The 25,953-nt window shown below is 48.0% G+C and overlaps 2 protein-coding genes across 3 annotated transcripts in view; both read left to right on the top strand.

Annotated features, from left to right (window-relative positions):
• The first annotated feature begins 141 nt into the window (after nt 1-141).
• Nucleotides 142-24,018, top strand: MYD88 (MYD88 innate immune signal transduction adaptor). Of its 2 annotated transcripts, none has more exons than XM_065666883.1 (5): nt 142-542; nt 5,952-6,083; nt 8,130-8,310; nt 9,344-9,435; nt 23,648-24,018. In XM_065666883.1, the coding sequence occupies exons 1-5, from the start codon at nt 197-199 to the stop codon at nt 23,716-23,718; spliced, it is 822 nt and encodes a 273-aa protein (XP_065522955.1). In that variant the 5' UTR covers nt 142-196; the 3' UTR covers nt 23,719-24,018. The 2 variants fall into 2 exon arrangements, with proteins under 2 accessions (XP_065522955.1, XP_065522954.1); XM_065666882.1 differs by lacking the exon at nt 23,648-24,018 and adding an exon at nt 11,708-11,993.
• Nucleotides 24,019-24,411: 393 nt separating this feature from the next.
• Nucleotides 24,412-25,953, top strand: part of OXSR1 (oxidative stress responsive kinase 1) — a 91,415-nt gene continuing 89,873 nt past the window's right edge. The window contains exon 1 of the mRNA XM_065666877.1: nt 24,412-24,934. Within this exon, the coding sequence (XP_065522949.1) occupies nt 24,865-24,934 (70 nt within the window). The 5' untranslated portion in view covers nt 24,412-24,864. The remainder of the gene's footprint in view (nt 24,935-25,953) is intronic.

Genomic DNA, 25,953 nt, shown 5'->3' with positions numbered 1-25,953 from the left:
ACCGCGCTGTCCCCTGCGGCACAGAGGGGCCCCTCCGCCCCACCACCCCCGGGCCGCCCCAGGTCTCCTTCAGGAGGGAGCGGGCCGCAGCGCCCAGCGGCGGGGAGGGCGGGCACCGCCCGGCTGGAGGCGGGGCGAGGGGGGAAGCGAAAGGGCCGCGGAGCCGGGCGGGGGAAGTTGCGAGAGCCGCGCGGCCATGGCCACGCCGCCGGTGGGCCCCGACCCCGGCCCCGGCCCCGGCGCGTCGCCGCCAGACCTCCACGCCATGCCCATGGTGGCGCTCAACTACAGCCTGCGGCGCCGCCTCAGCCTCTACCTCAACCCGCGGGCGGCGGCGGCCGCCGACTGGGCGACGCTGGCGGAGGCGCTGGGCTGCGAGTACCTGGAGATCCGGTGGCTGGAGGCGCAGCCCGACCCCACCGCCGCGCTGCTGGAGCTCTGGCAGTGCCGCTGCCCCGGCGGCGCCACCGTCGGCCGCCTCCTCGACCTCCTGCGCCGCCTCGGCCGCGACGACGTCCTCCTTGAGCTGTCCGGCAGCGTGGGTGAGGCAAGGCGGCATCTCCCCTTCCTCTTACCTCAGGGCGGCCGCGGGGGCCCTGCGTGTGGGGCGGCGGGGATGGGGGGTCCGCGGGCCGCGCTGGAACGGAAGCAGGGCCGAGCCTGCCGCCTCCTCTGTGGGGCTGATGTGGGTCGGGGCTTAGGGCTCGCTTGGGTGAGGCTCTCGGCACCCTCTTCCACGGCAGGGCCCAGTTGAGTTCGGTGCCTGGAGGGAGCGGGTGCTGCTCGCTTCGGGCTTTGCCGCTCTGTCCGGGGAGGGGATGTGGAGAAATAGCCTGCTCAATCAGAAAAGCCCATCGCAGGCCGCGGAGCCACCTCCTCGGTGTTTCCATCAGAGCCTTGAGCAGCTTCCAGGAGACAAGGGAGACGTGTGCTCTGTTTCCACCGGCCATAAGCCCTGCGGAGTAATCCGGAGCCCTGTATTGTGCTAAACCTTCAGTAATAAAGTTCTGTGTGCCAAAGGGTGCTTTGGGCCAGGTCAGCCAGGAGGCATCTTGCACTGACGCTGCACAGTGTGAGAATTGCCATGTGTAGGTCCAGTGGGATAGGAAGATAGTTAAAGGGAGAGGTGAGGGGTGTGTGGAACTGGATAAGGGAAGGAAAAATAATCAACTGGATAAAGGAAGGGAAAAAGAGTTCCGTGAAAGCTGAAAAATTGATAGGTCAGTGAGCACTGTGAAGGTCCTAGTGCTGTTGTGATAACCTGGTCTGTATAGACTCTTCGTATTCCGTGTGATCGCGGAAATTCGGAGGGAAGTTGGCTGTCATCAGAGGGGAAATTCACTGCCAAAGGATTTCCAAAGCAGGCGACTCTATCGCAGGCCTGTGTTGTATAATACAGGTTCCTGGGCTAGCGATGAAGAAATAATAACTTTCATTTCCTGTTACTCGTGGAGATAAGTGAAGATGTAGAAACTCATCTCTGTAAAGAGCCTGACCCAGCGCAATGGAGGAGTCCCCTGTATTCCTGCTGTTCTCCCTACTAAGGACCATATGCTGGAGACTCAGTTTCGGGAAAGACAGAACCAAATCAGTGTGCTTCATGATCCCCTCATCAGAGGTTCATAATGTGGTGGATGGTCTTTGTCAGAGCCTGAACAGGCAGCATTAGAGTGAGGGAGAGGAACCTGAGCTTCAGGGAAGTCACAAGTTTGGCCTGGTGGGAGGTCACACTGATAAGAGACTGATAAATTCATGGAAAAAAGACCCACTGAGGGCTATTCAACACAAAAACAGGGCTCCAAACTCAGGAAATTCCTCATCTGCAGATGGTCCGATGGGTAGATTATAAAAATAAATGTAGATTATGCCTAAAAGATGGATAATTTTAGGAAAATAAGCACTGTATGCTTATTTTATCCTTACATTCTCCCCATGGCGTCTATTTGTGGTTACTGCTGGAGACCGGACGCTGGGGTAGGTGGACCCCCAGCCTGGCCCAGTATGGCCATTCCTCTGTTAGTATTTTTGGCTGAGGACTGCAGCTGGAGCCTGTGACCTGTTGCTGGAGCTCCCTGCACTTGCAGAAACTGGAGATATTTATGCTCATAAGAGAAAAAGATGGTTGCACACGTTCTCATGCACCACTGCCAAGGGCACCTCTCTGTGTGCTGTTAGGACTCCTCAGTGTGATTCAGCTCAGAAAACCAGCATTGAATTTCTGTGGTCTGTGCTTTCATCGCAGGAGGAGCAGATCTGGGGCACAAAGGCTTCTCGAGTCATTTGAGAGGTGTCAGGATGACTGACACAGGTCGTTCATAGGGCCAGTGTTGTACCTGCTGCCTACAGTGGATATCCCAGATGCTCTGGGGTCTCTGGAATGACACCTCACGCCCTTGTGCAGGCAGATGAGCTGAGCTCCTCGGGGATACAGCATCCCTGTTAAACACAACTCCCTGGTACTCTGTGGCTCCAAGGGGTGTTTTTGGTTTGTGGTTTCTGCTGCAGGACCAGGTCCCTGGCCTGTCATTGCATGCTCCATCCTGGCTCTGCTTGGGATGCTAAAAATCAGTGTCTCCTGTGGCCTCAATAGTTCCATGTATGGCAGCTCTCTGCACATTGGGGATGTGTTAAGGAGCTCCCCCACTGTACTGTGTGGAGTACAAACACTTGCAGAACCGTGATCTCTCTCAGCATTTATTTCATTGTACAGTCATTTTAGGGATGTGAAGCTCTCTGCTTCAATAGGTTTATGCTCTTCTTCCTGCTGAAACTCGGTGATGTTTATTTCTTCCTGACCTGTTATAGAAGCGCTACTTCCATGCTTGACAGTTAGTGGGTCTGTTCTCTCTGATCATTTTGCACTTTAGGTTTCATGCTTTTATGCTTTCTTTCTAATATCTCAGACTTTTGCTTGATTGTTAGAAGAATGTAAAGCTTGCACTGTGTTAGATGCTGGGTGACATGGGACATCTTAGCTTGGATGAGTTTCTTGCTACTTCATTGTGTTGGTTTGCGTCCTTTTATGGATAAATCCTTTCTGGGCCTGCAGAGTCATCTCTGACCCTCATTGGCTCTCATTTACCTGTACAGCTGGGCACTGTTCCCAGCTGGGGGCTAATCCATGCCAAATTAGTGAATGTCATTCATCCCTTCAGGTTCACTGCACCTTTTGGCAGTTTCAGTGCGATAGGGCCCCTGGTTTGCACTTGTAATAAACCCACAAGCCTCAGTGGTTTGTTTTGAGAGCTTTGCCGAGCTTGCAGGTTTATTGCAGGGATAAGAGTGGGTATAGAGCCCTGATAGAGGCTGAGGGAGCTAGGGCTGTTCAACCTGGGAGAAGAGAATGCTCTGGGGAGACCTTAGAGCAGCTTCCAGTGCCTGAAGGGGGCCTATGAGAAATCTGGAGAGGGACTTTTTACAAGGGCATGCAGGGATAGGACAAGGGGGAATGGTTTTAAACTGACAGAGGGAAGATTTAGGTTAGATATTAGGAAGAAGTTCTTCTCTGTGAGGGTGATGAGGCCCTGGCACAGGTTGCCCAGAGAAGCTGTGGCTGCCCCATCCCTGGCAGCTTTCAGAGACAGATTGGATGGGGCTTTGAGCAACCTGGTCTGGTGGAAGGTGTCCCTGCCCATGGCAGGGGGGTTGGGGTAGATGAGCTTTAAGGTCCCTTCCAACTGGAACTGCTGTATGATTCTGGTTTGAGATTACAGCACAATGCTGTCAAGAGAATACTTGGGCTAAAGAGAATGTGTGTCAGCCATGAGTGGCGTGGTGATGGGTTTCTGGTCTCCAGTTTATTAAAACACAGGTCACAGCAGCATTGATGCCAGTTTTGTGACTGGGAGAAGCAAGAAGAGGAGACATGGAGCAAACACACTTAAGATGAACATCTCTGTACTGAGCAGTAGTATTAGTATGATTTTAAATAATTGCCTATTCTTGCCTATTCAGCAATATTTTGGATTGTGAACATGACTGCCTGGGAAACAAGGCATGTTTAAGGTGGAGCTTGCATGCCAGTCCTTCATGCGGAACTTCTGAACCCGCTGGCCAATTTAAAGTGGCAAGAATGCAGCTGGTTCGTCTTTTCTGCAGGACTGGGAAGGAAGGGGGAAGAGACAGGCACTGGGAATGCCTCAGGAAAAGCCTCGATCAGATCTGACACCTTATTAGAGGAGATGATCCAGGCACAAGATGCAAAACTGTGAGATAGAAGCAGAAGACAGGCTTCAGAAGCTGGGCTTCCATCAGGCCTGCTCAGTACCAATGGGGGCTGTGCTACAGCAGCGCTTACTTGGTTCTCACCTGCATCCTGCCCTTCCAGAAGATCCTTTACTCTGCAGCTGCTGTTGTACCAGTGATCTCAGAGGTGTGCCAGTCTGACCCTCTGAGTGATCAGTGCTTTTCTGATTGATACTTGTTAGGGTTTTGTCTAATCTTACGTAAAGGAGAAGGCTCTAGAGTTTCCTCTTGTTAATTCCAGGTTTCAAATCTCCTTTTACTTTCAAGTTCTTCTGTAGCTGCATATTGCAGAGGCTGCAGGGTTTCTTGTCACTTCTCTGAAGACTTAACATTTAGATTTATAATTCGTTTTAAAACATGACCTGTTTATAATAGATCTGTGTCCAGCACAATCTTGTTTGGGAAGCTGCGAACATGACTGGCCTGCTTGCCTTTCAGTTATCTCAGAGTGGGGCACACACTCTCTGCCTGAGATAGAGGATCTCCAGTGGTGGTTCCACAATATAAAGCCTGTTTAAGGCCTCCCTAGAATTTTACATGTCCTCATGTATGTGGTGAGTGTACGTACTCATGGCCGTCACCTGCAGTTCTGGCTGACAAAGGCCAGTGGTATGAATCAGCCAGTATGTGTCTATTTTTTAGTAACAGATAATATGAAGATTTCTAAATGAGAATCCCCAACCCCCAATTAAATACTCCAAAATGCATAACAGTCATATAATCACAGAATGGTTTGGGCTGGAGGGGACCTCAAAGCTCATCCAGTTCCACTCCCCTGCCATGGGCAGGGACACATTCCACTAGAGCAGGTTGCTCCAAGCCCCATCCAACCTGGCCTTGAACACTGCCAGGGATGGGGCAGCCACAGCTTCTCTGGGCAACCTGTGCCAGGGCCTCACCACCCTCACAGGGCAGAACTTCTTGCTAATGTCTCGTGTGTTTCAGTTTAAAGCCTTTCCCCCTTGTCCTTTACTTACCTGCCCTTGCCAAAAGTCCCTCACCTATTTCTTGTCAGCCCCTTTAGGCACTGGGAGGATGCTCTAAGGTCTCCCATGAGAGCATCCTCCCAGTACCTCCAGGCTGAACAAGCCCAGCTCTCTCAGCCTGTCTCCATAGCAGAGGTGCTCCAGCCCTCTGATCATCTTTGTGATCTCTTGTGGACTCACTCCAAAAGCTCCACATCCTTATATTGTGGGCCCCAGAGCTGGACACAGGACTGCAGGCGGGGGTCTCACCAGAGCAGAGGGGGCAGGATTCTCTCCCCTGACCTGCTGGCCACGCTGCTGCTGATGCAGCCCAGGATACGGTTGGTTTCTGGGCTGGAAGCGCACGCTTCCTGGTCATGTTGAGCTGGGTCATGAGTACGACAGTAGAGTTGAGACCTGTTTTGTACATGATGCATGCTTTTAGAAGTGTGCTGGAATATACTAGAATTAAGGATATAGAAGGAGATTGGTTTAAAATGAATAAAAGAAAGTACTTCTGTAAATATGCAAGAGTGAGCTTCAGGAATTAATTGCTAGAGGAGGTGGTGGAGGCAGCATCAACAGGTTCAAAAAGGGGTGAGAGAAATTCTAGGTGCCAAAAAACCCAAACAGGGTGTTTCCCTCTGGTGTCCCTGAAATAGCTATTCCCATTTTAAAGAACTCCAGCAGTGTAAAACCACCATCACAGCAGTGTCTTGCATTTGTTGTGTGCTTTTGCAGAGGAAGACTGTAGGAAGTACTTACAGAAGAAGCAGGAGGAAGCTAACCAGCCGCTTCAAGTGCCAGCAGTAGACAGCAGTGTGCCAAGGACATCAGAGCTGATGGGCATCACCACCAGGGACGATCCCTATGGTAAGCACCCATGATTAACTGCTGCATGGTGCCTCATGCTGGAATTGCCATCACCTGCAGCAGGTCCCTGTGAGAAGTGCAGAAAACCTGTTTGCATTAATTACTCCTCGTGACTCTTCATAATCTGGATCGCTTTAGCTGGTAGTCATCATTTTTCCTGTCACCAAGGGTGGAGAGGAAAAGCAGCCCTGGGGAGCACCATACCCAGAAACAGGCTGGCATGGAGCCCACTGCATGCACATGGGAGGAGACTTCCCAGAAACATGTCCCTTAAGCACAGCCTGTCACAGAGCAGCAGCTGCTGAAAGCCTGGTGGGTTGGAGTCAAGGGGGAAGGATGTTAGAGCTGATTGCCTTGGCTATGCTGCCCTGTCTTCAGCAGATGTAACCACCACAGATAAAAAGGGATCAGAGTTTGAAGCAGGCTGGGTGGGAAGCAGGAAACAAAGTTCTCTGTAATTAATGTGTGCTTGCTGGGCCCTGCATGCGGCTCTGCCTGTGCAGCCGTGTCCAGCTGCGTGCCAGGTTGTGTGCGCAGCTGCGCGCTGAGGAAGCGCACAGCCTGTAAAGCTCTGTGACAGATGGAGCAGCAGCTGAGGTGAATGGAGTTGTCAGCTCACCTCTTCACTGCTCCCATGGCTAGTCTGACTTTTGGTGGCCACCTTTCACGAAGACTTTTTACAAGGGCTTGCAGGGACAGAACAAGGGGGAAATGACTTTAAGCTGACAGGGGGTAGATTTAGATTAGATACTAGGAAAAAATTCTACACTATGCAGGTGGTGAGGCCCTGGCACAGGTTGCCCAGAGAAGCTGTGGCTGCCCCATCCCTGGCAGTGTTCAAGGCCAGGTTGGATGGGGCTTGGAGCAACCTGCTCTAGTGGAAGGTTTCTCTGCCCATGGCAGGGGGTTGGAAGTGGATGGGCTTTGAGGTCCCTTCCAACTCGGACCATTCTATGATTCTATGATTTGTACATCGGGACATCATTAACCGTCCCCTGATGTCCACAGACCAATGTGCTGATGCTTGTACATGGCAGCTTTGCCTCATGTGACCCCCGAGTTAATGCTAGGCCCCTAAGGCAGTACCCTCAGTTTGATTGACCTGGCAGACAGTTGCCCTTCTGCTTGACTGGTTGCTTCTTGGGCTGGCTCTGCCTGCCGGGTTGGTACTTTTCACAGCAGCTTTTAGAGCTTGACCTATTTTTTCACTGTTGTAGGCTTTAACTGGCATGAAAACTTGAAAATATAGGTAGTGACATTGACACAGAAAGAAAATGACACAATGAGAAACTATCCAGGAGTATTAAGGCACTTAACTATGAAAAATATTGCTATTAATATACAGCACTTTAATATTTGGATAACTGCTACATAAACAGGAGCTGTCAGCCATTAACATCTTTGTAAAACAGGGCCTTTTACTTAGGGTATAACTTCAAGTACCCAAGTTTGACAGCCATAAAAAAAGCAGGTTCCAAATATCAATGCCTAGCTCATAGCTCAGTGAACAGCAGATGTCAGGCCATTGCTGAAGGGCCTGCAGGAAGGTTTTGGTTGCGGAGCTGGATTCTCTGTGACCTGAACTAGAGAGCTAGGGCCCAGAGCCATAGGGATATTTTAGATGTGTATACCCCCAGGAAAATCCCAGAGCTCTGGGGCTCCAAGTTGCATCTTCTGTGGTACTCTGCTCCCTCCAGCTCTTCCCAGACTCTGTCTCCCCTCAGCTCCCTGTGGCTGGATGTTGTTGCCTCTGCAGATTTTGCATGTTTGCATCTTAACAACCCTTCCCCAGCCACTGCCAGCAGGTACGGGGTTATGTGAACAGCCTGGACTATGAATCAAAGCGGTCAAGGCACAGACATGTGTTACCTCTGGCCAGCTCCGTTGCAGACAGGAGCCTGGTTTGGTGAAACGTTAGATTCCCTTTGTAAGGTTGCACAGAGCTTGTCTGTCACAGCTCCTGATTCTGAGTCTGTGAGAGCTCGTGGAAATTCACTACAGGAGTTAATTTATAGTAGATGACAGCTAGATTTTTAATGGTTTCAGGGAACAGAACAGAGATGTTTGATGCCTTCATCTGCTACTGTCAGAAAGACCTTCAGTTTGTCCAGGAGATGATCAGGGAGCTGGAACAAACGGAGTTCAAACTGAAGCTCTGTGTGTTTGATCGGGACGTCTTGCCAGGAACGTGTGTGTGGTCCATCAGTGGAGAACTTATAGAAAGGAGGTAAGTGAACCATGGCTGCTTGGGATAACTGAGTGTAATGGAACATGACATTCATTTCACCATGATGTCTGCAGTGTGGTGCCAGTGAAGCAGTAAAAATCCACAAGGATGTCTGTATGGGGTTTGTTTTATGCTCTTGGCTCAAGCAGGAAGACTCGAGCATTCCCAAACATGTTGCTTCATTGTGTTCACAAGGGAGGTGCCACTACAGTGATGCTGCTTAGGTTTAATCCCTTTTTGGCTGGAACATCCTGCAGTTGCATCCTTGAAGTTGATCTGGAAACGAATATAGCTCCAGGCTGAGTTCCTTCTCACTGTGGATGTTGCAGGGACAGCACTGGTGTTTGGTCTGGCACTTCAGGACCCTTCAGACCTCTGTGGGACTCAGGTGTGGTGGGAGCTGCTGGACAGAAAAGCAACTCCCTAGGCAGGGAGTGACAAATCCCGAGGCAGGTGTTTGGATTTTAAACATCAGCCTTTCAGAGGGATACAGCTTGGCATTAACAGACACCCTTGTGAGGCCTTGCTCTCCTGGCTGTGGTACAGCATAGCCTTCCATAAAGAGCCTAATATGTAATTTACAATCAGGCACCTCAAAGGAATGTGAGCAACATGTTGGAGAATAAAGCTCCAATTTATGAACCCAGGTGAATTCACTGTTGTGTGAGTACAATACAGTTTTGTCCGTTTCATTCTAATATTAAGAATGCCCTGTCAGGCTCAGTCAGTAAAGGCAGCACGAAAGCAGGTAGTTAAGGTGGCTTTGTTTGTAATACCTAAACAGAGGATCAAGTAAAGGTTTCATGGACAATCTGGACTTCGCTATTTCTTCATGTTTCGGTGTCTGAGCATGTATCTGCCATCAGGTTTTTGTGTAACATAGCCGGCAGTCCTTGCTCCGTAGTTCATTCCTGCTGGAACACAGCTGGCAGTTTCATTTTTCCAATTCAGAGGAGCACACACTTCTACCAGTGAAAAGGGGAAGCATCCCTGTTGACATTCTGGTTTTTATTCCCCTAACTGCTTATTGCAGGTGTCGGAGGATGGTGGTTGTCATTTCAGATGATTACCTGGAAAGCGATGAATGTGATTTTCAGACCAAATTTGCTCTTAGCCTTTCCCCAGGTAAGATCTCACAAAAAATCCCTTTTAAAGTTGTGTATCAACATTACAATTTCTGTTATAGTAACACACGAAGCTCCAGCTGAGGTCAATGGGCACTGTGCTATTGGGGACTGCACAAATGCAGAATGAGGGATTGTCTCACATGTGTTTAAACAACTGAGATAAATATGGATGGAAAAGGAGAAAACAAATAACTGATAGTTACAGAACTGGTAACTCAGTCTCAGACCTGGGTTCCCACCACTGACCTACCTACGTTTGAGAGGGACTTTTGACAAAGGCATGTAGCAATAGAACAAGGGCAAATGACTTTAAACTGACAGAGGGGAGATTTAGATGAGATCTTAGGCAGAAGCTCTTCCCTGTGAGGGTGGTGAGGCACTGGCACAGGTTGCCCAGAGAAGCTGTGGCTGCCCCATCCCTGGCAGTGTTCAAGGCCAGGTTGGACAGGGCTTGGAGCAACCTGGTCTAGTGGAAGGTGTCCCTGCCCATGACAGGGGGGTTGGAACTGGGTGAGCTTTAAGGTCCCTTCCAACCCAAACCATTCTGTGATTGTATGATACCTTTCACATGTGTGGAAATCCACCCAGGCTCAGGGCTTGCTCTGGTTGTAATGCCCTTCACTCAGCAAGCAGAGATTTATCATGATTAGAAGCAGCCATTAAAATGAATGGCAGCTTTCTAATGTTGTTGTGCAGGCAGGGACCTGAACTTGGTTCCTTGCCCTGCTCTTGACCTTCTATGTGATGGTGAGTGAGCAGCTTAGCTGTCTGAGATTCAGTTCTCTAGCTTAATCTGGCTAACACTGCTTGCTTCAGAGGTGCTGTAGCTGCAGTCTCTCTGAAGTGCTTCAAGATCCATATGGGAAATAAGCTACAAAAGAAAGAAGTATTCTAATCAATTCAGGGTGTGAGTAAATGCTAGGAATAGGGTAGCAGGTAATGAATATGCAGCTTTTTTCAGAGATATGTGAGTATTGTGGATAGGTAAACAAAATATGGGATGAATGTTCAACTTGGAGTGGCAGTATCTGTTGCATGCATTGTTCTGAATGAAAAGCCATCGATTTACTTCTGTCAAGTCTGTTCAGAATGCTCTTTTCTAAGCACCAGATATTCTACACTTGTGCATGCTGCTGGGGAGTAAGTGCAGCACAACCTAATACCATGGGGGATATGTAGGATCCGTAGAAATGTCTGTATGTAAAGTCTCTTCTCTAGTATCTGACATCCAGAAGTTTAACTGTAAACCAGTGGCAGAGCTCAGAATTAGCTCCATCTTCCTGACACAGTAACTTCATACGATGGCCGTTAATCTACTGACCACCCCTAGCGTGTTGCATCAGCCCCCAGTCATAATGACGTGTAGCAAAATTCTTTTAGTTCCTCACCATTTTTTTTGTTGGCATCATACCTTTCATTAGAACAATGGGAAATGTCCATTGTATGGACAATGACCTCAGCTCTACCAGTAAAAACATGCGAATACAGGCTTACAGAAATGACAGTCACTCGCACGGGGTAACTAATGCACAGAAGGGTTTGGTGGCACGTTCTGCAAGCTTGGATTACTTAAGCCTCTACTTAAGTTACAAAATCTTAGCTATTTGCCTCATCCATGTCTCAGCATCAGCACTTGTGCTGGGCAGCACAGGATAGCTGGTACCAGGCATCCCCATGGAGAAGAGAGGGAGAGGTTCCTCTTTAGAAGAGCTGCTTGTCAATCAAGAGCAGATTTCTTTCATCTTGTGCAAGCCTCAAAAAAAGCAGTTCATGTTTGCAGGGTGATTCCTTGCAGCCCCTTGTTGGAACACACCTGCAGCCTAATTGAGTAAATCAGGGTAGGAAGAAAAAGAAATTGAGATAACCTGGCAAAGCTGACCTTCTATAGGCAGCTTAGTCTCTTGAATTTTCTCTTTATGCATACCTGGAAGTAGACAAGATTGTATATACCTGTTTGTGTTCCACAAGAAGCTGTGCTTTGTTGTTTTATATCTGCAGGGCATTGGGCTGTTATCTCACCCATTTGGGATCACTGCAAATTGCCCTACACGTTATGGATGAGGCCCGTAGTTGAGCAAAACGTTCTTAGCAGGGAGCTTGGGATTCAGAAACTTGCTCTGGAAGTGGGAGCTAGCTGCAGTGTAACGAGATGACACACAGTAGGGAGCAAGCGTGGATCCTCTGATATGTGTGCTGTGGTGGGGAGAAAATGGATCCAGGACCTGCCTACTTTTCTGTGTGATCCTCTGCCTGTGTGACCTGTCTTTCAGGTGCTCGTCTCAAACGGCTGATTCCAGTCAAGTGCAAAACCATGAAGAATGAGTTCCCAAGCATTTTACGGTTCATTACCATTTGTGATTACACCAATCCTTGCACCAAAAAGTGGTTCTGGACAAGACTGGCAAAATCCCTCATGCTGCCGTGATGCAAAGTCACAAGAGCGAGATGTTCTTCTGCACTCTATCCTGGCTGCACCTTTGGGCTGTGGTGTCTTTTCACACAGGGTCTTGAACCACTTCAGAGCCTGGATCCTTGCAGTCAGTGTTTGGAGCCTGCGACTGGGAGCAAAGAATCTTCTCTTGTACTTCTTCATAACTTGGAAGAGGAAATAAAGCAACTCTGTGGCTGTTCCTGCTCAAGTCAGTGAGTATCCAGCATTTTGTGTAGGAAGCACTTTCACTGAAAATACAGAAAGTAGATGTTTAAATACTGTCTAATACAAGAAGGCTCTATTAGAAGCATTTAATAAGCCCTCGGAGTTTCAAACAGCAGGTTTTCTTAAACAAGTATTTCTTATTATTTTAAAGGCTGTTTAATGCTATAGTAATGTTTAAGGTTTTAAATCCAGTGAAATCCCATGGCTGCCTGGTGATCTGCAGGAACTGAGGTTTCACACTTGCTTTCCTGCTCTGTGAATGGCTGGTGCCATGAGAATGGCTGGTTTCAGCAGGGAGGCCCACACTGGTTCTGAGGGTAGACAGTCTCCTTCAGTCCTTGTTTGGACAAAAGCAGAAGTGTATTTTAATTGTTAAAGAAATGAATGGTTCTCCCATTATGCTTAGCAATATCTGCAAAATTAGAGCAATTATCTATGTAATTATAACTAATGCAGAATTACTGAGCTTGGTGTATTTTCTGTGGAGGTTTTTCTCCTCAAGTTGTATCACAGTATTCCTGTCTTGTATTCATTTACAGGGTAAATCCCCTGTCACTAGTATGTTCTGAGGCAGTCCCTCAAGTTTGCTCTAAGTAGTCATTGAAAGCAAGAAGGACACACTGTTGTTTGACGTTGGTTGTGTCTGTCTCTGCTCAGGTCACATTTTGATGAAGTGACCTCATACCAATATTTACATTCCCAGATCTTTTAGTGTGAGGTGTCCCTGCCCATGGCAGGGGGGTTGGAACTAGATGATCTTGAGGTCCTTTCCAACCCTAACTATTCTATGATTCTATGAAATGTTTACAATAGAGCCTTCCTTTAGTAGAAATTCATAAAACATATTATTTTCTGTGAAAGTCCTTACTGCACAAAGTGCAGGCTGCTGTTGCTGCAGGAACAGGGCGATGCATCTTTGTGGACCCAGATCTTAAATGCTTCACCTTTAAGAGACTTCCAAAACACATCAGCTGTTGGGGTGCCTCAAAGGCATAGGGATAAATATTGAATAAAGAGTGTATTAAATTATTAATTGGGCTGCTTAAAATATAAAAGCCAGTGTTTACTTTGATAGGAAAGAGCATATTTAAATGAACCACCACAATAATTACAGTATTTCTGTGACTAAGGCTCAGAGCAGCATTGATCTTGCTCTGCTTGTTAGACTTGGATCCTTCAGAGCGACCAATGGATCTCATCAGTTCTCAGTGCACAGGGCTCTGGGGCAAGAGTTCTGCCCAAAGTAGCATTTTAAAGCGACCCCTCGGTGTATTAAACAGATTTACAGCAAATATTTACTTTATACATTGGGAAGAAAGGCACCTTGCTTATGTATCTGCAGCTATTTGAACTCTGCCCCTTCACTCATTACTTCAGCTACTGACTCATGTTGATTTTACAGCTTAATGTTTTACCAGTTTACATTTTGAAGGTTGCGTCTGGATGTGATTTTGTTGGGGTTTTTTGAAAGGATTTGTTGTACAGCATTACCAGGGCTGAGGTACAGAAATGTGTGCTCCTGCCTCTCCCTCACCCACCTCGTTGATGAATGGTGGTGCTGTAAAGTCCTGACAGCAGCCACCCATTGACCTGAACACGGTGGATGGAGCTTGTTCACACACATCACGTTAGTGTCAGGGCTCGTTTCTGGGCAGGCCCATGAGCTGGGTGTTATTCAAACCCTCCTACAAACATAAACTGCTGCCATTGTGCCAAGGTGACGTTTGTACCTTTCTGTTTTGCTAGAACGAGTGAGCAGTCTGTGGGCATGGCAGGAGGGAAGTTAAGCTGATGGAGGGGTTTCTGAATAGTTGGGCTTCATGTCCTATTGCCCTCAGGCCTCCTGCAGAAGTAGAGACAGCTGCTTGCCTCGGGGGTTCTGCATAATCGGTAAAAGTTAATTGCAGAAGAGTTTCTGGAGGCTGCTTGATCCCCAGGCACACTCCTGGGGCTCAGTGAATTCTCATACCCTGGAATGTCTGTAAACATTAATTATGGGTCATTACTCGCAGGACCAAACCAGATTCCTCTTGTTCTGAGAGCTGAAAGGACTCTGGTAACTAGTTCGTGGGGAGCAGAGGCTCAGGAGGCTGCGCTGCAGACGCTAGAGGGAGGTAATGGCCCGTGCTGACACTCTGCAAGGGTCCTGCCCGCTGACAAGAGAAGTGGGTTTTTTATCTCTTCACTCTTTTCTAAGGAGGCCATACCAAAAATAGCGAGCATTTTTGACAGATTGAATCTCGTGTAGTGAGTCCTGATGGGTGGTTTGGGATTTGGGATGTTGAGAATGAGGAAAAAGTAACAGCAGCAAAAATAATCATGTTTGTGATAGATGATCTGGGGATCATTGGGTGGGGAAATGGCTGCTTCTGGTCCGGAAAGCAGAAACCAGAGCTGAATTCCTAAATCTTCTGGCTTCCAATAGGTAGATGCAATATTCCAGTTAACGGTGGAAGATGTCAGTGCTTGGATGGGCTCTTTGTGTTCTGGTGCCCTTGTCTGCCTGACTCAATGCTGGGTGAATGTTGTTGCTGTCGGACTGTTGCTTTACTGCAGGCTTGTCCTGGAGGCTAAAATAATTACTTGAGGTAATAAAAAGTGAGGTAACAGCCCTAAAATGTAAAATATGTGCCTTAAATATATATCCTCTTCTATGTAAAAACCAGAGTTTGTGTGCTTCTGGCATTTTGATACCTGTCTGGTCACAGTGAAAGGTGACATCTGTGAACAGTATAAAGTCTAGTTACTGTAAACATGTTTCAGTGGCAGTTGGGATTCTCCTCCCCTCTTTCACACCCAGTGGAAGGTTGAAAATTTGAACACCTTTAAGAAAGGAACTTATAAAATTGTGATGTTTTATATTTTTTGTCCCATTTTGTTTCCTTCCCTCACTGAAATTGTCCTAGTTGAATCTTAGTACCAAATCATATATTTTTATATATATACATATATATTTATATTACTTCTAACCTGATCGAATCTGTGGAGAAGCATATGTGTTGTGTAGCCATTCTGCAAATAGTCAACCCTTCTGTGCTTTTTCTCCTCAAAACCCCAAATTTTTGCTACTTGTGAGAACTTTTAAAATAAATCAAGAATTAAAACCCAGCAGGCTGAATCTCCTTCTTGGGCATCGCAGAAGAGATACCAGGTCTCAAAATTAAGTGTCAGTGAGAAATGACAGGGGCTAGGTTGAGGGGTTGTTTTTCATGTTTTGCCTAAACAGCTTCCTTCCTCAGAGGAGGCTTTTAGTGGTGCCTGGAAGAGGGAGAGGTAGAGCTGTGTCACACCAGGAGGAAAAGGATCAAGGTATTGTTCTTCAGACAAGTGTGGTTCCTCTGCAGGGCTCATTTTTGGGCTTGTGGGCTGTGTCCCTTGCTGTCCTGGACTCGCTTCAGCCCTGGTGCCTGGCAGGCTGGAGAGGATAAGCCGGGGCCTCCGCTGTAGGCCCCCAGCAAGCAGGGATGCCAGGCAGTTGGCTCCTGCTCCATGGTCTTTCTGGAGGCCCCGGCAAGGGATACATTGCAGTGCAGGAATCAGGAGGATTTTGCCAGCTTTATTTCCTTTGGCTCAGAGTCAGGCCAAGCCAGGGAAATAACTCAAAACCCAGCAGCTGCCAGGCCAAGGTCCTGCCCCAGGAGAAGATGAAGGATCCCCAATCACGGAAGTGTTGGTTGGAAGGAATTTCTGGAGGTCAAGGACAAGCTGTACGTCACAACAGGAGGGGTTGTCCCTGTGCCACTTGCTGGACAATATTCCAAGCATACAAAGAATGTCTTTGCTATGGCTTTTATGAGTGAACATATGGAAAGTTATATGGAAACCATCCCTGACTATATTACTCTAGACAGAAGTTGCTGGCAGAGCAGCCTGCCAGGAGAATCCCACTTTGCACTACCCACCTGTCTGCATGTGTTTGAGCAGTTAATGGTTTCCACCTATATTTGAGTGTAAGCATAGCTCAGAGTCAGGCAGGGTCAGGGGGTCCAGCTGTGGCAGCTCTTTTCTAGCTGTTGTTCCTCTTGTGCCAAAGAAATATTCCCAGTCCTCTATTTCACTTTGATGCAGAACATCGGTGCCAATTCCTCTATATTGGAGGACAGTGTTTACCTGGTGAAATTCAGTAACTGCTGTAGAACATTTTCAGCTGCAGAGATGGAGACTGATAGATGAAGCGTTGCCCCTTGACAGATCAAATTCTGTTTTCCTTCATGCCGACATGAGAAGAGTTGCTTTATCATGAGTGAGGTCCTGCGTGGTCCAGAGGGCACGTTTACAGGAAGAAAAATAGCATAGGGAAGGAAATTCAATTATACATAAAAAATGGCTGGGAAAATGTTGTGTGAGCATCCTGGAAATACATTTTAAGGCAGCAATAAATAGGAACATCAAACACAAGGTTCACATTACTGGAAAGCATGCTAATGGAGCTTCTTGAAAAGCACCTCTGTCAGACCTGCTTGGTTTTACTGCACAACCTGACGTGCTGTATACAAATACTTCACTACAGTTAATTTTCTCCAGGTGCTATGTTAAACCCCTTTCTGGTTCAGCTGATTTCCCCTCGTGTTCGAAGCCAACCCAACTGCCTGATGAACCACCATCAAGTGCAACCCAGAAAGCTTGTTTATTTTGTAGCAAAATCTGCACTCAGGAGAATGAATATTGTATCTACTGGAACTGTGTTGCTCTGCAAAGGTTTAATTAACTGAAGGTATATTTGAGTCTTAAGCTGTTACAAAGTCTGATTTAGAAACAATGCATTTTGTGTTCCCATAGCAGAGCCTGGCATAGGGACATGCTTTTCCCTCCTACTGTTTCTACTGAGGAAGCTGCTCCTGCAGTGGCAGGGGCTGGGGCTGCCCATGCCCACCAGACATGATTTCTCCTCTCTCAGTTGGAGAATGTTTCACCAGCTGCCCCTGGGGTTCCTCCTGGCCTGCAGCCAGCGGAGGGGCTTTGATTCCACTCTTCCACAGTTCTTAGTCTTGCTTAGGTTGGTGTTTTGGTGGGACTGGACTGGAAGGAGGGAGTGAACGTGGTCCGCGTTGGCAGGAGGTGAGGAGGAGAAGAACCCTTGTGCTAAGCCCGGTGAGAATGTGTAGGCTCAATGCTATGAATCTTTGCTTTCTGAATGAAATCAAAGTCACGAGGCCCCTGTTTAGGATGCTAAAGTTAGGAATAGGATGGAATCACAGGAAATATGGTCAGGCAAATGTGGGGGTGACAATGAAGTGAACTTTCACAAAGTTTCTGCAGCATTTTTCTGGCTCTACAGCTATGTTTGCCTTCTGTTTGTGTCAGCAAAACTCGATGGAAGAGCTGCAAGTCCTAAGGCGCTTGGGTGCCAGTTTACGATCTGTTGCCTCCAAAACAAAAACCACCATTCAGGAGGGGAAAACCGGGTGAACAAACCTGCAGGTTGTGTGCCATTCCCTGTTGGGCCAGAGCCATGGCAGTCCCCATGCCATGCTTTACAGCAACATTTTCAAAAACATTCAGAAACCTGGATGACAGGATTAAAACTACTGAACTGTGGAAAATTTCGTGTTTGATTTCTGGCAGACACCCCCAGCTGAAATATACATGGAAATGAGATTTAAAGTGCTTTGACCTGAGGACTAAAATGGACATTGGCCTTAAAATGTGTTTCAGCATCTCTAAAACCTCACATGGGTATGCAAAAGATGTTATTTTTCAGTATCAGTAAAGGGCTTTTGAGATCTGTAGAAAGAAAAGCAGAGAAGCATCACATTTTTTACTCTAAAGCATTTTAATCTAGAAATGAATATTCCCTGTTTTTTCCTAACAGTTATTCTTTAGCCTCCTTGGTGACTGCACCTCTCCTAGCACTGCAGTCTAGCATCTGCCAAGCTCCATTGTTTTATCGAGCATCGCGAATGGAAGCTCTTAAGATTTTCTATCCGAGTTCCTGGAAATCTCGCCTCATCAGCATGTTGCTCTGAGCAGACGGGTTTCTCTTCAGCTCCAAGTCATGCATATTGATCAGTCTTGATTTTCTTTCGTTACCTAGCATCCTGTCATTGATTTTAATTGTCCAGTATTGAAGAGGAAGCATTCAGTACACGTAGAATTGCCAATGATGAAATTTTGCTTTCCATACCTTTTTGCAGATGGTGCCCACAGCTAAGCCTTTAGGAGCTGTGGGTCTCTCAGCTAGCAATCTGCACAAATTATGCTGTAGTCAATTTTTCTCTATTAAATCCCTTTCTGATTCTCTGTGACAGCTTTTCCTGCCGCACGGTTTCACACTTCAGTGGTTTGTTTCTGAGATGACATGTGGGTTTGTTTCTTTTTCAAAGGGGTAGTGGTGGTAATCCATCTAATTTGCTAATGCTTTACTCGTGTCTTTCTAGTTCCTCCCTCCTGCTGCTGTACAACTTCAAGTGACTCCTAGAGAGTCTCCTCCTGTGGCTCCTTATCAGCCCATGGGGCCACTCTTGGGCTGTTCCCTGAAGCTTCCTCTCCTGCTGCTGAAGTGGAACAGCTTGCCCAAGACAAAACTGCAGCTTGGTCCTGCATCTCACAGAAAGAGGAATCTTTCCATCCCCATGGTGCAAAACACCAAAGCTGGGAGCTGGTGTGATTCATTAACTCTTCTCCTTCTTCCTTGCAAAATACCTTCTTACACTGGCATTGTTCTCATCTTATAAAAACATTCCTGCACTCTCAGAGGGCTTTCATTACAAATATGTCTCGAAGACTCTGTAAGGAACCTAGTGCCCTCCTACTGTCTCTCTGATTCTAGGTTTTCTTTTACTTCAGATACACAAAAAGGATCCTATTTTTAGCAGCCAGCAGTCAATGACAGAGGAATTCATGAGTAGGGTGGAAAGGATGTGAACTATCCAAATAGATTTTTTTTTTTCATATGAGATTTCTACATTCCTATCACTGCAGTAATAAGCTGTGAGTCACTGTTACACTGAACTATTAGACTATATTGTAAACTCATGTCATTAGAATTTGCTAATGTGAACTACAACCTTGCCTGGCCTTAACTTAGTTTGAGAAGTTTATAAGGATAAGAACAATGTTCCCTCACAAATCTTATTCCCAGATGGCAAGAAGTGAATGAAATCTTGTTTGATCCTATGTTGCTGTTCCTAGGGTTTCTCTTCTTACTGCCTTTTAAAAGAATTCATCTTTCTTCATTGTAATGTCACAAAATATGTTTTATTTTATTTCTTTGAAGTTCGCCAACTGTAAACTGGGTCCAAGCACTCCCGGCAGACTGAGTATCTATGGTGTATCACCTGAGAGCAGCAACCTCTCCTCCAAAAGCTGCTCTCTGCGTTCAGTCCTGCCATCACCAGCCCTCAGGAGGAGGGTAAAGTACCCAGAGATACTTGGGACTTCTCTACTGCAACAGCAAGTGCCAAGGAGAGGATCTCTGGCATTGCTAAACTGATTTCTGTCAAGAGTTATGTCCAGGCTGTGTATTTTTCTATAATAGTTTTGTTGAATAATAAACTGTCTGAAATGGTCTTAAATACACACACAAAGTTTTACGTAATAGAACAGGCCTTGGCCACCCTTCATCAGCTGCAAAGGAGGACTCAAGCCAGGTGTACCAGCTTGTCTGCAGGGTCTGGATGCTTGCACAATCTTATTTTGCACTTTTATCAACGAAGGAAAAAGCTCCGGAACACATTCTCTCTCTCTCTCTCTCTCACACACACACACACACCATTCTGTTGAGATGCTTAGAAAATGTTTTATGATGGAGATTTACCCCGTACAGAAGAGGCCAGTGGGAAAAGCTTTCTGTCCTTAGAAGCTGTGACATTCCCAGAGTGCAAAGAGGTATGGGCACAGAAGAGTCTTTCATTAGCTTCTGTAGAGACAAAGCAGTATGAAGAAAGCATTATTGTAAACCAGAGCACAGCAATAGCTGATTATCAAACCGTAACTCAGGTGTGTGGTCATCAAGATCTTGCTATAACTATTTCTTAAACCTAGCATTGATTTTGTATTAGATTGGATTGGAAGTAGGCAGCAAAGCTCTAATTTGTTACAGAGAGGGTTAACTGGCTTTCAATTTGTATACTAAAAAATCATAAACTTAGAAGGGAAGAGTAATTGAAAAAAAAAAAACTTTGGCTTGGTCATAAACTTGTTGCTTGCTTCCTGGAGCTTAAAATCTCGGGGACATTTTCAGTGGAGGAAGTAGGAGAAGAGTGCCGAGTTTCTGTTGAGGCAGTGGTGATGAGATAAGAAGCATGCTTGCAGAGCAAAAGCTGGTTTCTGTAAACATACCGTGAGAACCAGAATCCACCTGTTATAACCAGGCCTTCAGCTACTTGACTTCAAAGTGACCTCAAAGGTGAATTTAAAATGACTTTAGCACACCGGCATTCAATGACTGGGTAGAGATCGCTGGTAGCACACAGGATCACTCAGGAAAACCTGCCAGTTTAGACCAGAATTTGCCTTGTGTTTTGAAAACAGCTGTTACTAAAAACTTGCTCCAGTCAGAGGGTTTTACGTCACTGCCCCCCTCCACTGCATGCTCCCTGTGTTATTTCTCAAACCCCAAAGCAAAGCTGCCAGGAGAAATCCCCAAAGATAAAGTGCCAGGCCTGCCTTTGCTGGCTGGAGAGGAAACTGCCTTGTACTTTGTTAACTAATCAGCCGCTGTTTGATGGAGCAAGGTCCCTTCAATAAACCTGAAAGTGTTGCCATGAAGAAAGAACAGTGGGCAAATTATGAAGTGAAACAAGGTCAGGCATTCTGCTCGCCGGCGTGCGCTTGCCCTACACTGGATGCAATAAGCCAGGGATTGTTGGCCTGCCCCTCTCTTTAGCAAACCATGCCCGTACCAAGCAGTTCAATAAGCACATTAACTGCTATTGTTTGCAAGAATTGTGGTAGCTAATGCACAGGCACTTACAAACAGTGGTTTATGATGCTTTAAAAAGCCTTTAACTAGGAATGCAGCAACAAATGCTGTGACCCCAAACTCTACTGAACTGTGACAGCAATGCTTCTGCATGGCTGCTCTGAAAGAGCAGCTTTAGCTGTAACAAGAAAATCATATACCTGAGAGTCTACATGAATAGATATGTGAAATCTGCAGTGCCTCGACATGCAAACTGGAGTTTAGACAAGTTTCCACAACCTAAGTGTAAATTAAGTTAGTTTATGTTTATACTTGTGATTGGGCTGATACCAACCTCATGAAGTTTAACCATGCCAAGTGCAAGGTCCTACACCTGGGTCGGAGCAATCCCAGGCACAGCTACAGATTGGGCAAAGAAGAGATTCAGAGTGGCCCTGCAGTGAAGGACTTGAGGGTGTTGGTCGATGAGAAAACGAACATGAGCCGGCTTCAGTGTGCGCTCGCAGCCCAGAAAGCCAACCGTATCCTGGGCTGCATCAAAAGGAGCGTGACCAGCAGGTCGAAGAAGGTGATCCTGCCCCTCTACTCTGCTCTTGTGAGACCTCACCTGGAGTATTGTGTGCAGTTCTGGTGTCCTCAACATAAAAAGGACATGGAACTGTTGGAACAAGTCCAGAGGAGGGCCACGAGGATGATCAGGGGACTGGAGCACCTCCCGTATGAAGACAGGCTGAGGAAGTTGGGGCTTTTCAGCCTGGAGAAGGCTGCATGGAGACCTCATAGCAGCCTTCCAGTACCTGAAGGGGGCCTATAGGGATGCTGGGGAGGGACTCTTCATCAGGGACTGTAGTGATAGGACAAGGGGTAATGGGTTAAAACTTAAACAGGGGAAGTTTAGATTGGATATAAGGAGGAAATTCTTTCCTGTTAGGGTGGTGAGGCACTGGAATTGGTTGCCCACGGAGGCTGTGAATGCTCCATCCCTGGCAGTGTTCAAGGCCAGGTTGGATGAAGCCTTGGGTGGGATGGTTTAGTGTGAGGTGTCCCTGCCCAATGGGGTGGGGGTTTGGAACTAGATGATCTTAAGGTCCTTTCCAACCCTAACTATTCTATGATTCTATGATACGGTAAATCAACAATCAAGTATCCTTTACAGGTACTAAAGGTAGTAACATCTGTATGATGAGTATTAGAATCACCAATCTATGCATTAAACATCAATTTTATGATAGCAAATATTACATGGATGGGGAAGAAAAGAAAAACAAAGAGCTGGATAGTGCCAATAAGTTTCATTGAAACTGAGAAAAGAAAGGAAATTAGGAAAAGCAGGATGAGCAGAATAGTAGTGATGAAATGAGAAGGTGATGCTCAGAGATCTGAATTGGGCAAAGGATTAAGACCTTAGTTGAAGATAGCTCTGTTTTTTGATCCCCTCATTGGACTCTGGGCAAAACACCCCTGAATGGATGAATGCAACAGCAATGCCTGAATTCTGAGGGACCCAAAATGTTGAGTTCATTTACAAAATAGCGCAAAATTTGTGCAATGAGGATTCTATGTGAACAAGAGATCGTGGTTTAAAACACGGACATGCATTTTTCATTGCAGAGCTGGAAAAGTGGAATATGACCTTCATCTGTGTATGCTTATGTGGCCACTGGTGGTCTTGTCAGTGAAAATTTTAAATTTCAATTTTGATCAAAGTCTGGCCTAATTCTTAAAGAACAGGGCTCATTGTGAACCTAATCCTGCCCCATTGATCTGAATCAATGGAGTTTTAGCACTGCCTTCAGGGGGAGAATTTTTGGCCCAAAAGAAGGGAATTCAAAATACGGTTCTGACTTATAAGCCACTGTGGTAAAATTCAGCATGTACAAGTCTCTTTTTGTTGTTGACGCCTGGCTCAGATCCATTTTAACATGCTGTTAGCTATCAGAAATACAACACTGGCTACCCGAGTGCATGCTCTGGGCTAAAACCTGTTTTTAATTGCTATATAAACTCCTTTTATAACACGGTTAAAAGATCACAGAGACAGTTCTGAGCAGTAATTAAGGCATATTTAGCAAATATTAAAAATCGCTCAGCAGAGGAATGTTAAACACAGAGAAGCAGGAAAAACAAACAGCTTTTCAGTTGGAAGCTCTCTTATGACAGAGACCATCATTGTTGAGTGCCTGCACAGCAGCAAGTGGGATGGGGCTGTGGGCCTCTTGCTTCTGTAGGACAAAAAAAAGGAAGGACTTCGTGTCCTGCATTAGGTAGCACAAGTGAAAATAGTGGAGTCAGACCATGCATTTGGCAGGGTATGATGGCCCTCCACAAAGCCTCCTTCATCAGAGGCATCTCAGGAATTTGTCCTAATAAGCTAAAAATATGTATAGCTGATGTTCTTTGACTCATAGTAGTGCCTGACATCAAGCTACAAGAGCAGTGACTGGCAAAGAAGAATGAAAGTTGATACAGACGTTCTCAGTCAGTTCTCCTGATGGTTACTACTGTGACTGGTGAGAGTGAGAGATGCACTGTTTTACATCGGGGGAAAAAAGCATCAAACCAGATCCCCAAACTGCAAACACTTTAAACCTATAAATATATAGACATCTGCCTTTGTGTTTCATGGTACCAGACAGCCTCATATTCCTCACTCTTTTAATGTGATTTTTTTTTTTCCCCACCGTCCACCAGTTGTACTTCAGAATGCACCCAGATCAACAAAGCTCCAGCTACAGACTTGTGGGTCAAGAACTGTAGGATAAGGGTGTTGGAAATATCCGTGCATGTTGGAATTGCGGTGTGGAGCAAGCAGAAGCATCCAGCAGCTGGGAAAACAGAGAACTGCTCATCTTCAGAGGGGGCAAGGAGAAAGCCAGACCTCTTGATCCCTCCATACCCATCGTAACCCTGGGACCTATTTTTAAACATGGAATGCGAATCCTCCAAGCGCCTGGGCCAGGCTCCACACCTGCTCACTGCAGGGCTGGGCTGGTGGTGAAACAAATGGGAGACGGTGGCTTGGCCCTCTTTGCCTCATGATTAAAACGTTCCTCCTGGACCAATTCCGGGGAAGGGCATACCATTGCTTTCCACCCTTCTTCGTGGTGGGTTATAATGTGTCCAGCACACCAGCCAGACACCACAGGGCTGCTGTTACCACGTTTGGGAGACAGGCTGCGCCCGGGGCCACCCGCCACCCTCCCTCTCTGGTTTCCCCTCACGGCAGGCCCCATCCGCAGCCACCACTTCCCGCCACAGCCTGGCCTCCCCTCCCAGCCCCAACCACAGGCCCCGCAGGCGCAGGGACGCCGGGGAAGGACGAGGTGGGACTGACAGCCTCTCCGCCAATGGGAGTTACGGGTTCGGCCGCTGGCAGCCAATCGTAGCCCGGAGTGGGTCTTAAACCAGCAGCCCCTCCCGCCTCTTGCCTGAGGGAGGAGAAGATGTGGGCAGCCGCCATCTTGTGTGTGGCATCCCCGCCCTTCCCTTTCTTGTCCCAGACGACTTTCCCCGCCCCGCCGCCCGCTTTAGCCAGCCCGCCGTACCGACCCATCTCCGGAGGCCGGTGGCGGCAGCCGAGCAAACCGTGGGTAGCGCGGTGTGGCGGCGGCGGAGGGGCGCCACGCTCAAGATGGCGCCGGGAGGAGCCCCGCTGCGGCGGGCGGGGCGTGCGCTCGGCGGTGTCGCCGGCGTGCGCGGGTGACGTCAAGTCGCTCTGGGCATGGGCAGGTGGAGGGAGCAGGCAAAGTTTGGCCGGCGGTAGCGGCGGAGGCGGCGGGGCTGCGGGTGTCGCTGCTGGCGGGGGTCGGGCGGCGCGGGGTAGCGCAGCGCCTCTCCGCTTCCTCGCTCCTGCGCGGCGCTCCTCCTCGCGACGCGGAGGGCGGGCTGGCGGCGGGCGCGGCGCGGCCATGGCCGAGGACCCCAGCGCGCTGCCCTGGTCCATCAACAAGGATGACTACGAGCTGCAAGAGGTCATCGGTGAGCGGCGGCAGGGCAGGACGGGGGCGCTAGGCCGTCACATGGCGTCTGTGCGCACGGTGGAGAGGGTGAGGGGTGTGTGGGGCTGGGGGGATCTCTCCGCTGAGGGAAGTGTGTGTGTGGGTCTGAGCCCCCTCAGCTGCGGGGGGATCCTGTCACACAGCCCCGTCAAGGAGTGGGGCTGCGTGTGTCCGTGTCTCCCCGCCCCGGCGATGTGTGTATGTGGAGGGTGTGAGGGGGGTCTGCGCCCCGCTGTGGGTTGTTGAGGGTCTGGGAGACCCTTCACTGAGGAGGGGTCTCTCCTGTCCCCCCTTATTTGCGACGACGATATGTGGTGTGGGGGTCTGTCCCCACTCCGGGGGGGGGGGGGAGTCTGTGGGTCCCGGTCGCTCTGCATTGGTGTGTGTGTGTGTTTAGGGACACACACACGCACGACACGGGTTGGGTACGGGCCTGGGGCTCCATTTCTGCAGCCACCCTGTGCGTGTGTTGGGGGCTGCAACCCCCCACGGGTGTGCGGGGCCCACAGAGCGGAGCATGGGTCTGCCCCATCCGTAGCAGAAGCTTGGAGTGGACCTCTCAGGCAGAGGATCACCTCAAGCCTTTGCTCCCCGCTCCTTTATGGGGTTGCGTATATCCTCACGCCGGGGTGAGCAGGAAAGGGATCATCCACGTTGTTGGGGCTCTTCTGTCTGCCTGTCACCCTGGTATGCAGGAGCAAACTCCACCGCTTACAGGGGTGCTCCCCTTCTAGGGCACCCACACTCGTTTTGGGAGGGTAACCGCCTCTCTATTAACAGTTTTGGAACCCAGCATTGCTTTGGTCTATGCAGGAGGCTCCGGGGTTTTGTAGTCTTGCTGAACGAGCCTTTTATCCTGGGTTTTTGCTGCTGCTGTGCATTTTCATTCATTGTCCTTGCAGCTTGAAGCCCCAGCCCTTGCTCTCTCCATTAAATGATTTTTTTTTTTTTTCCCCTTCCTCACTCTCTCTTGACTTCAAACTGCACAGTTACCAAAGG

Source organism: Lathamus discolor, chromosome 2, assembly GCF_037157495.1.
Source record: "Lathamus discolor isolate bLatDis1 chromosome 2, bLatDis1.hap1, whole genome shotgun sequence".
Classification (NCBI taxonomy): Eukaryota; Metazoa; Chordata; class Aves; order Psittaciformes; family Psittacidae; genus Lathamus; species Lathamus discolor.
Note: the sequence above shows the minus strand (reverse complement) of the source record. Positions and strands in the feature narration are given on the sequence as shown.

Bases quoted from the DNA above. Each gene is read 5' to 3' on its own strand.
- MYD88 (XM_065666882.1), top strand. From the start codon at position 197: ATGGCCACGCCGCCGGTGGGCCCCGACCCCGGCCCCGGCCCCGGCGCG. The intron at 6,084-8,129 runs GTAAGCACCCAT...TAATGGTTTCAG, and splicing joins CACCAGGGACGATCCCTATG to GGAACAGAACAGAGATGTTT. The intron at 8,311-9,343 runs GTAAGTGAACCA...TGCTTATTGCAG, and splicing joins GGAGAACTTATAGAAAGGAG to GTGTCGGAGGATGGTGGTTG.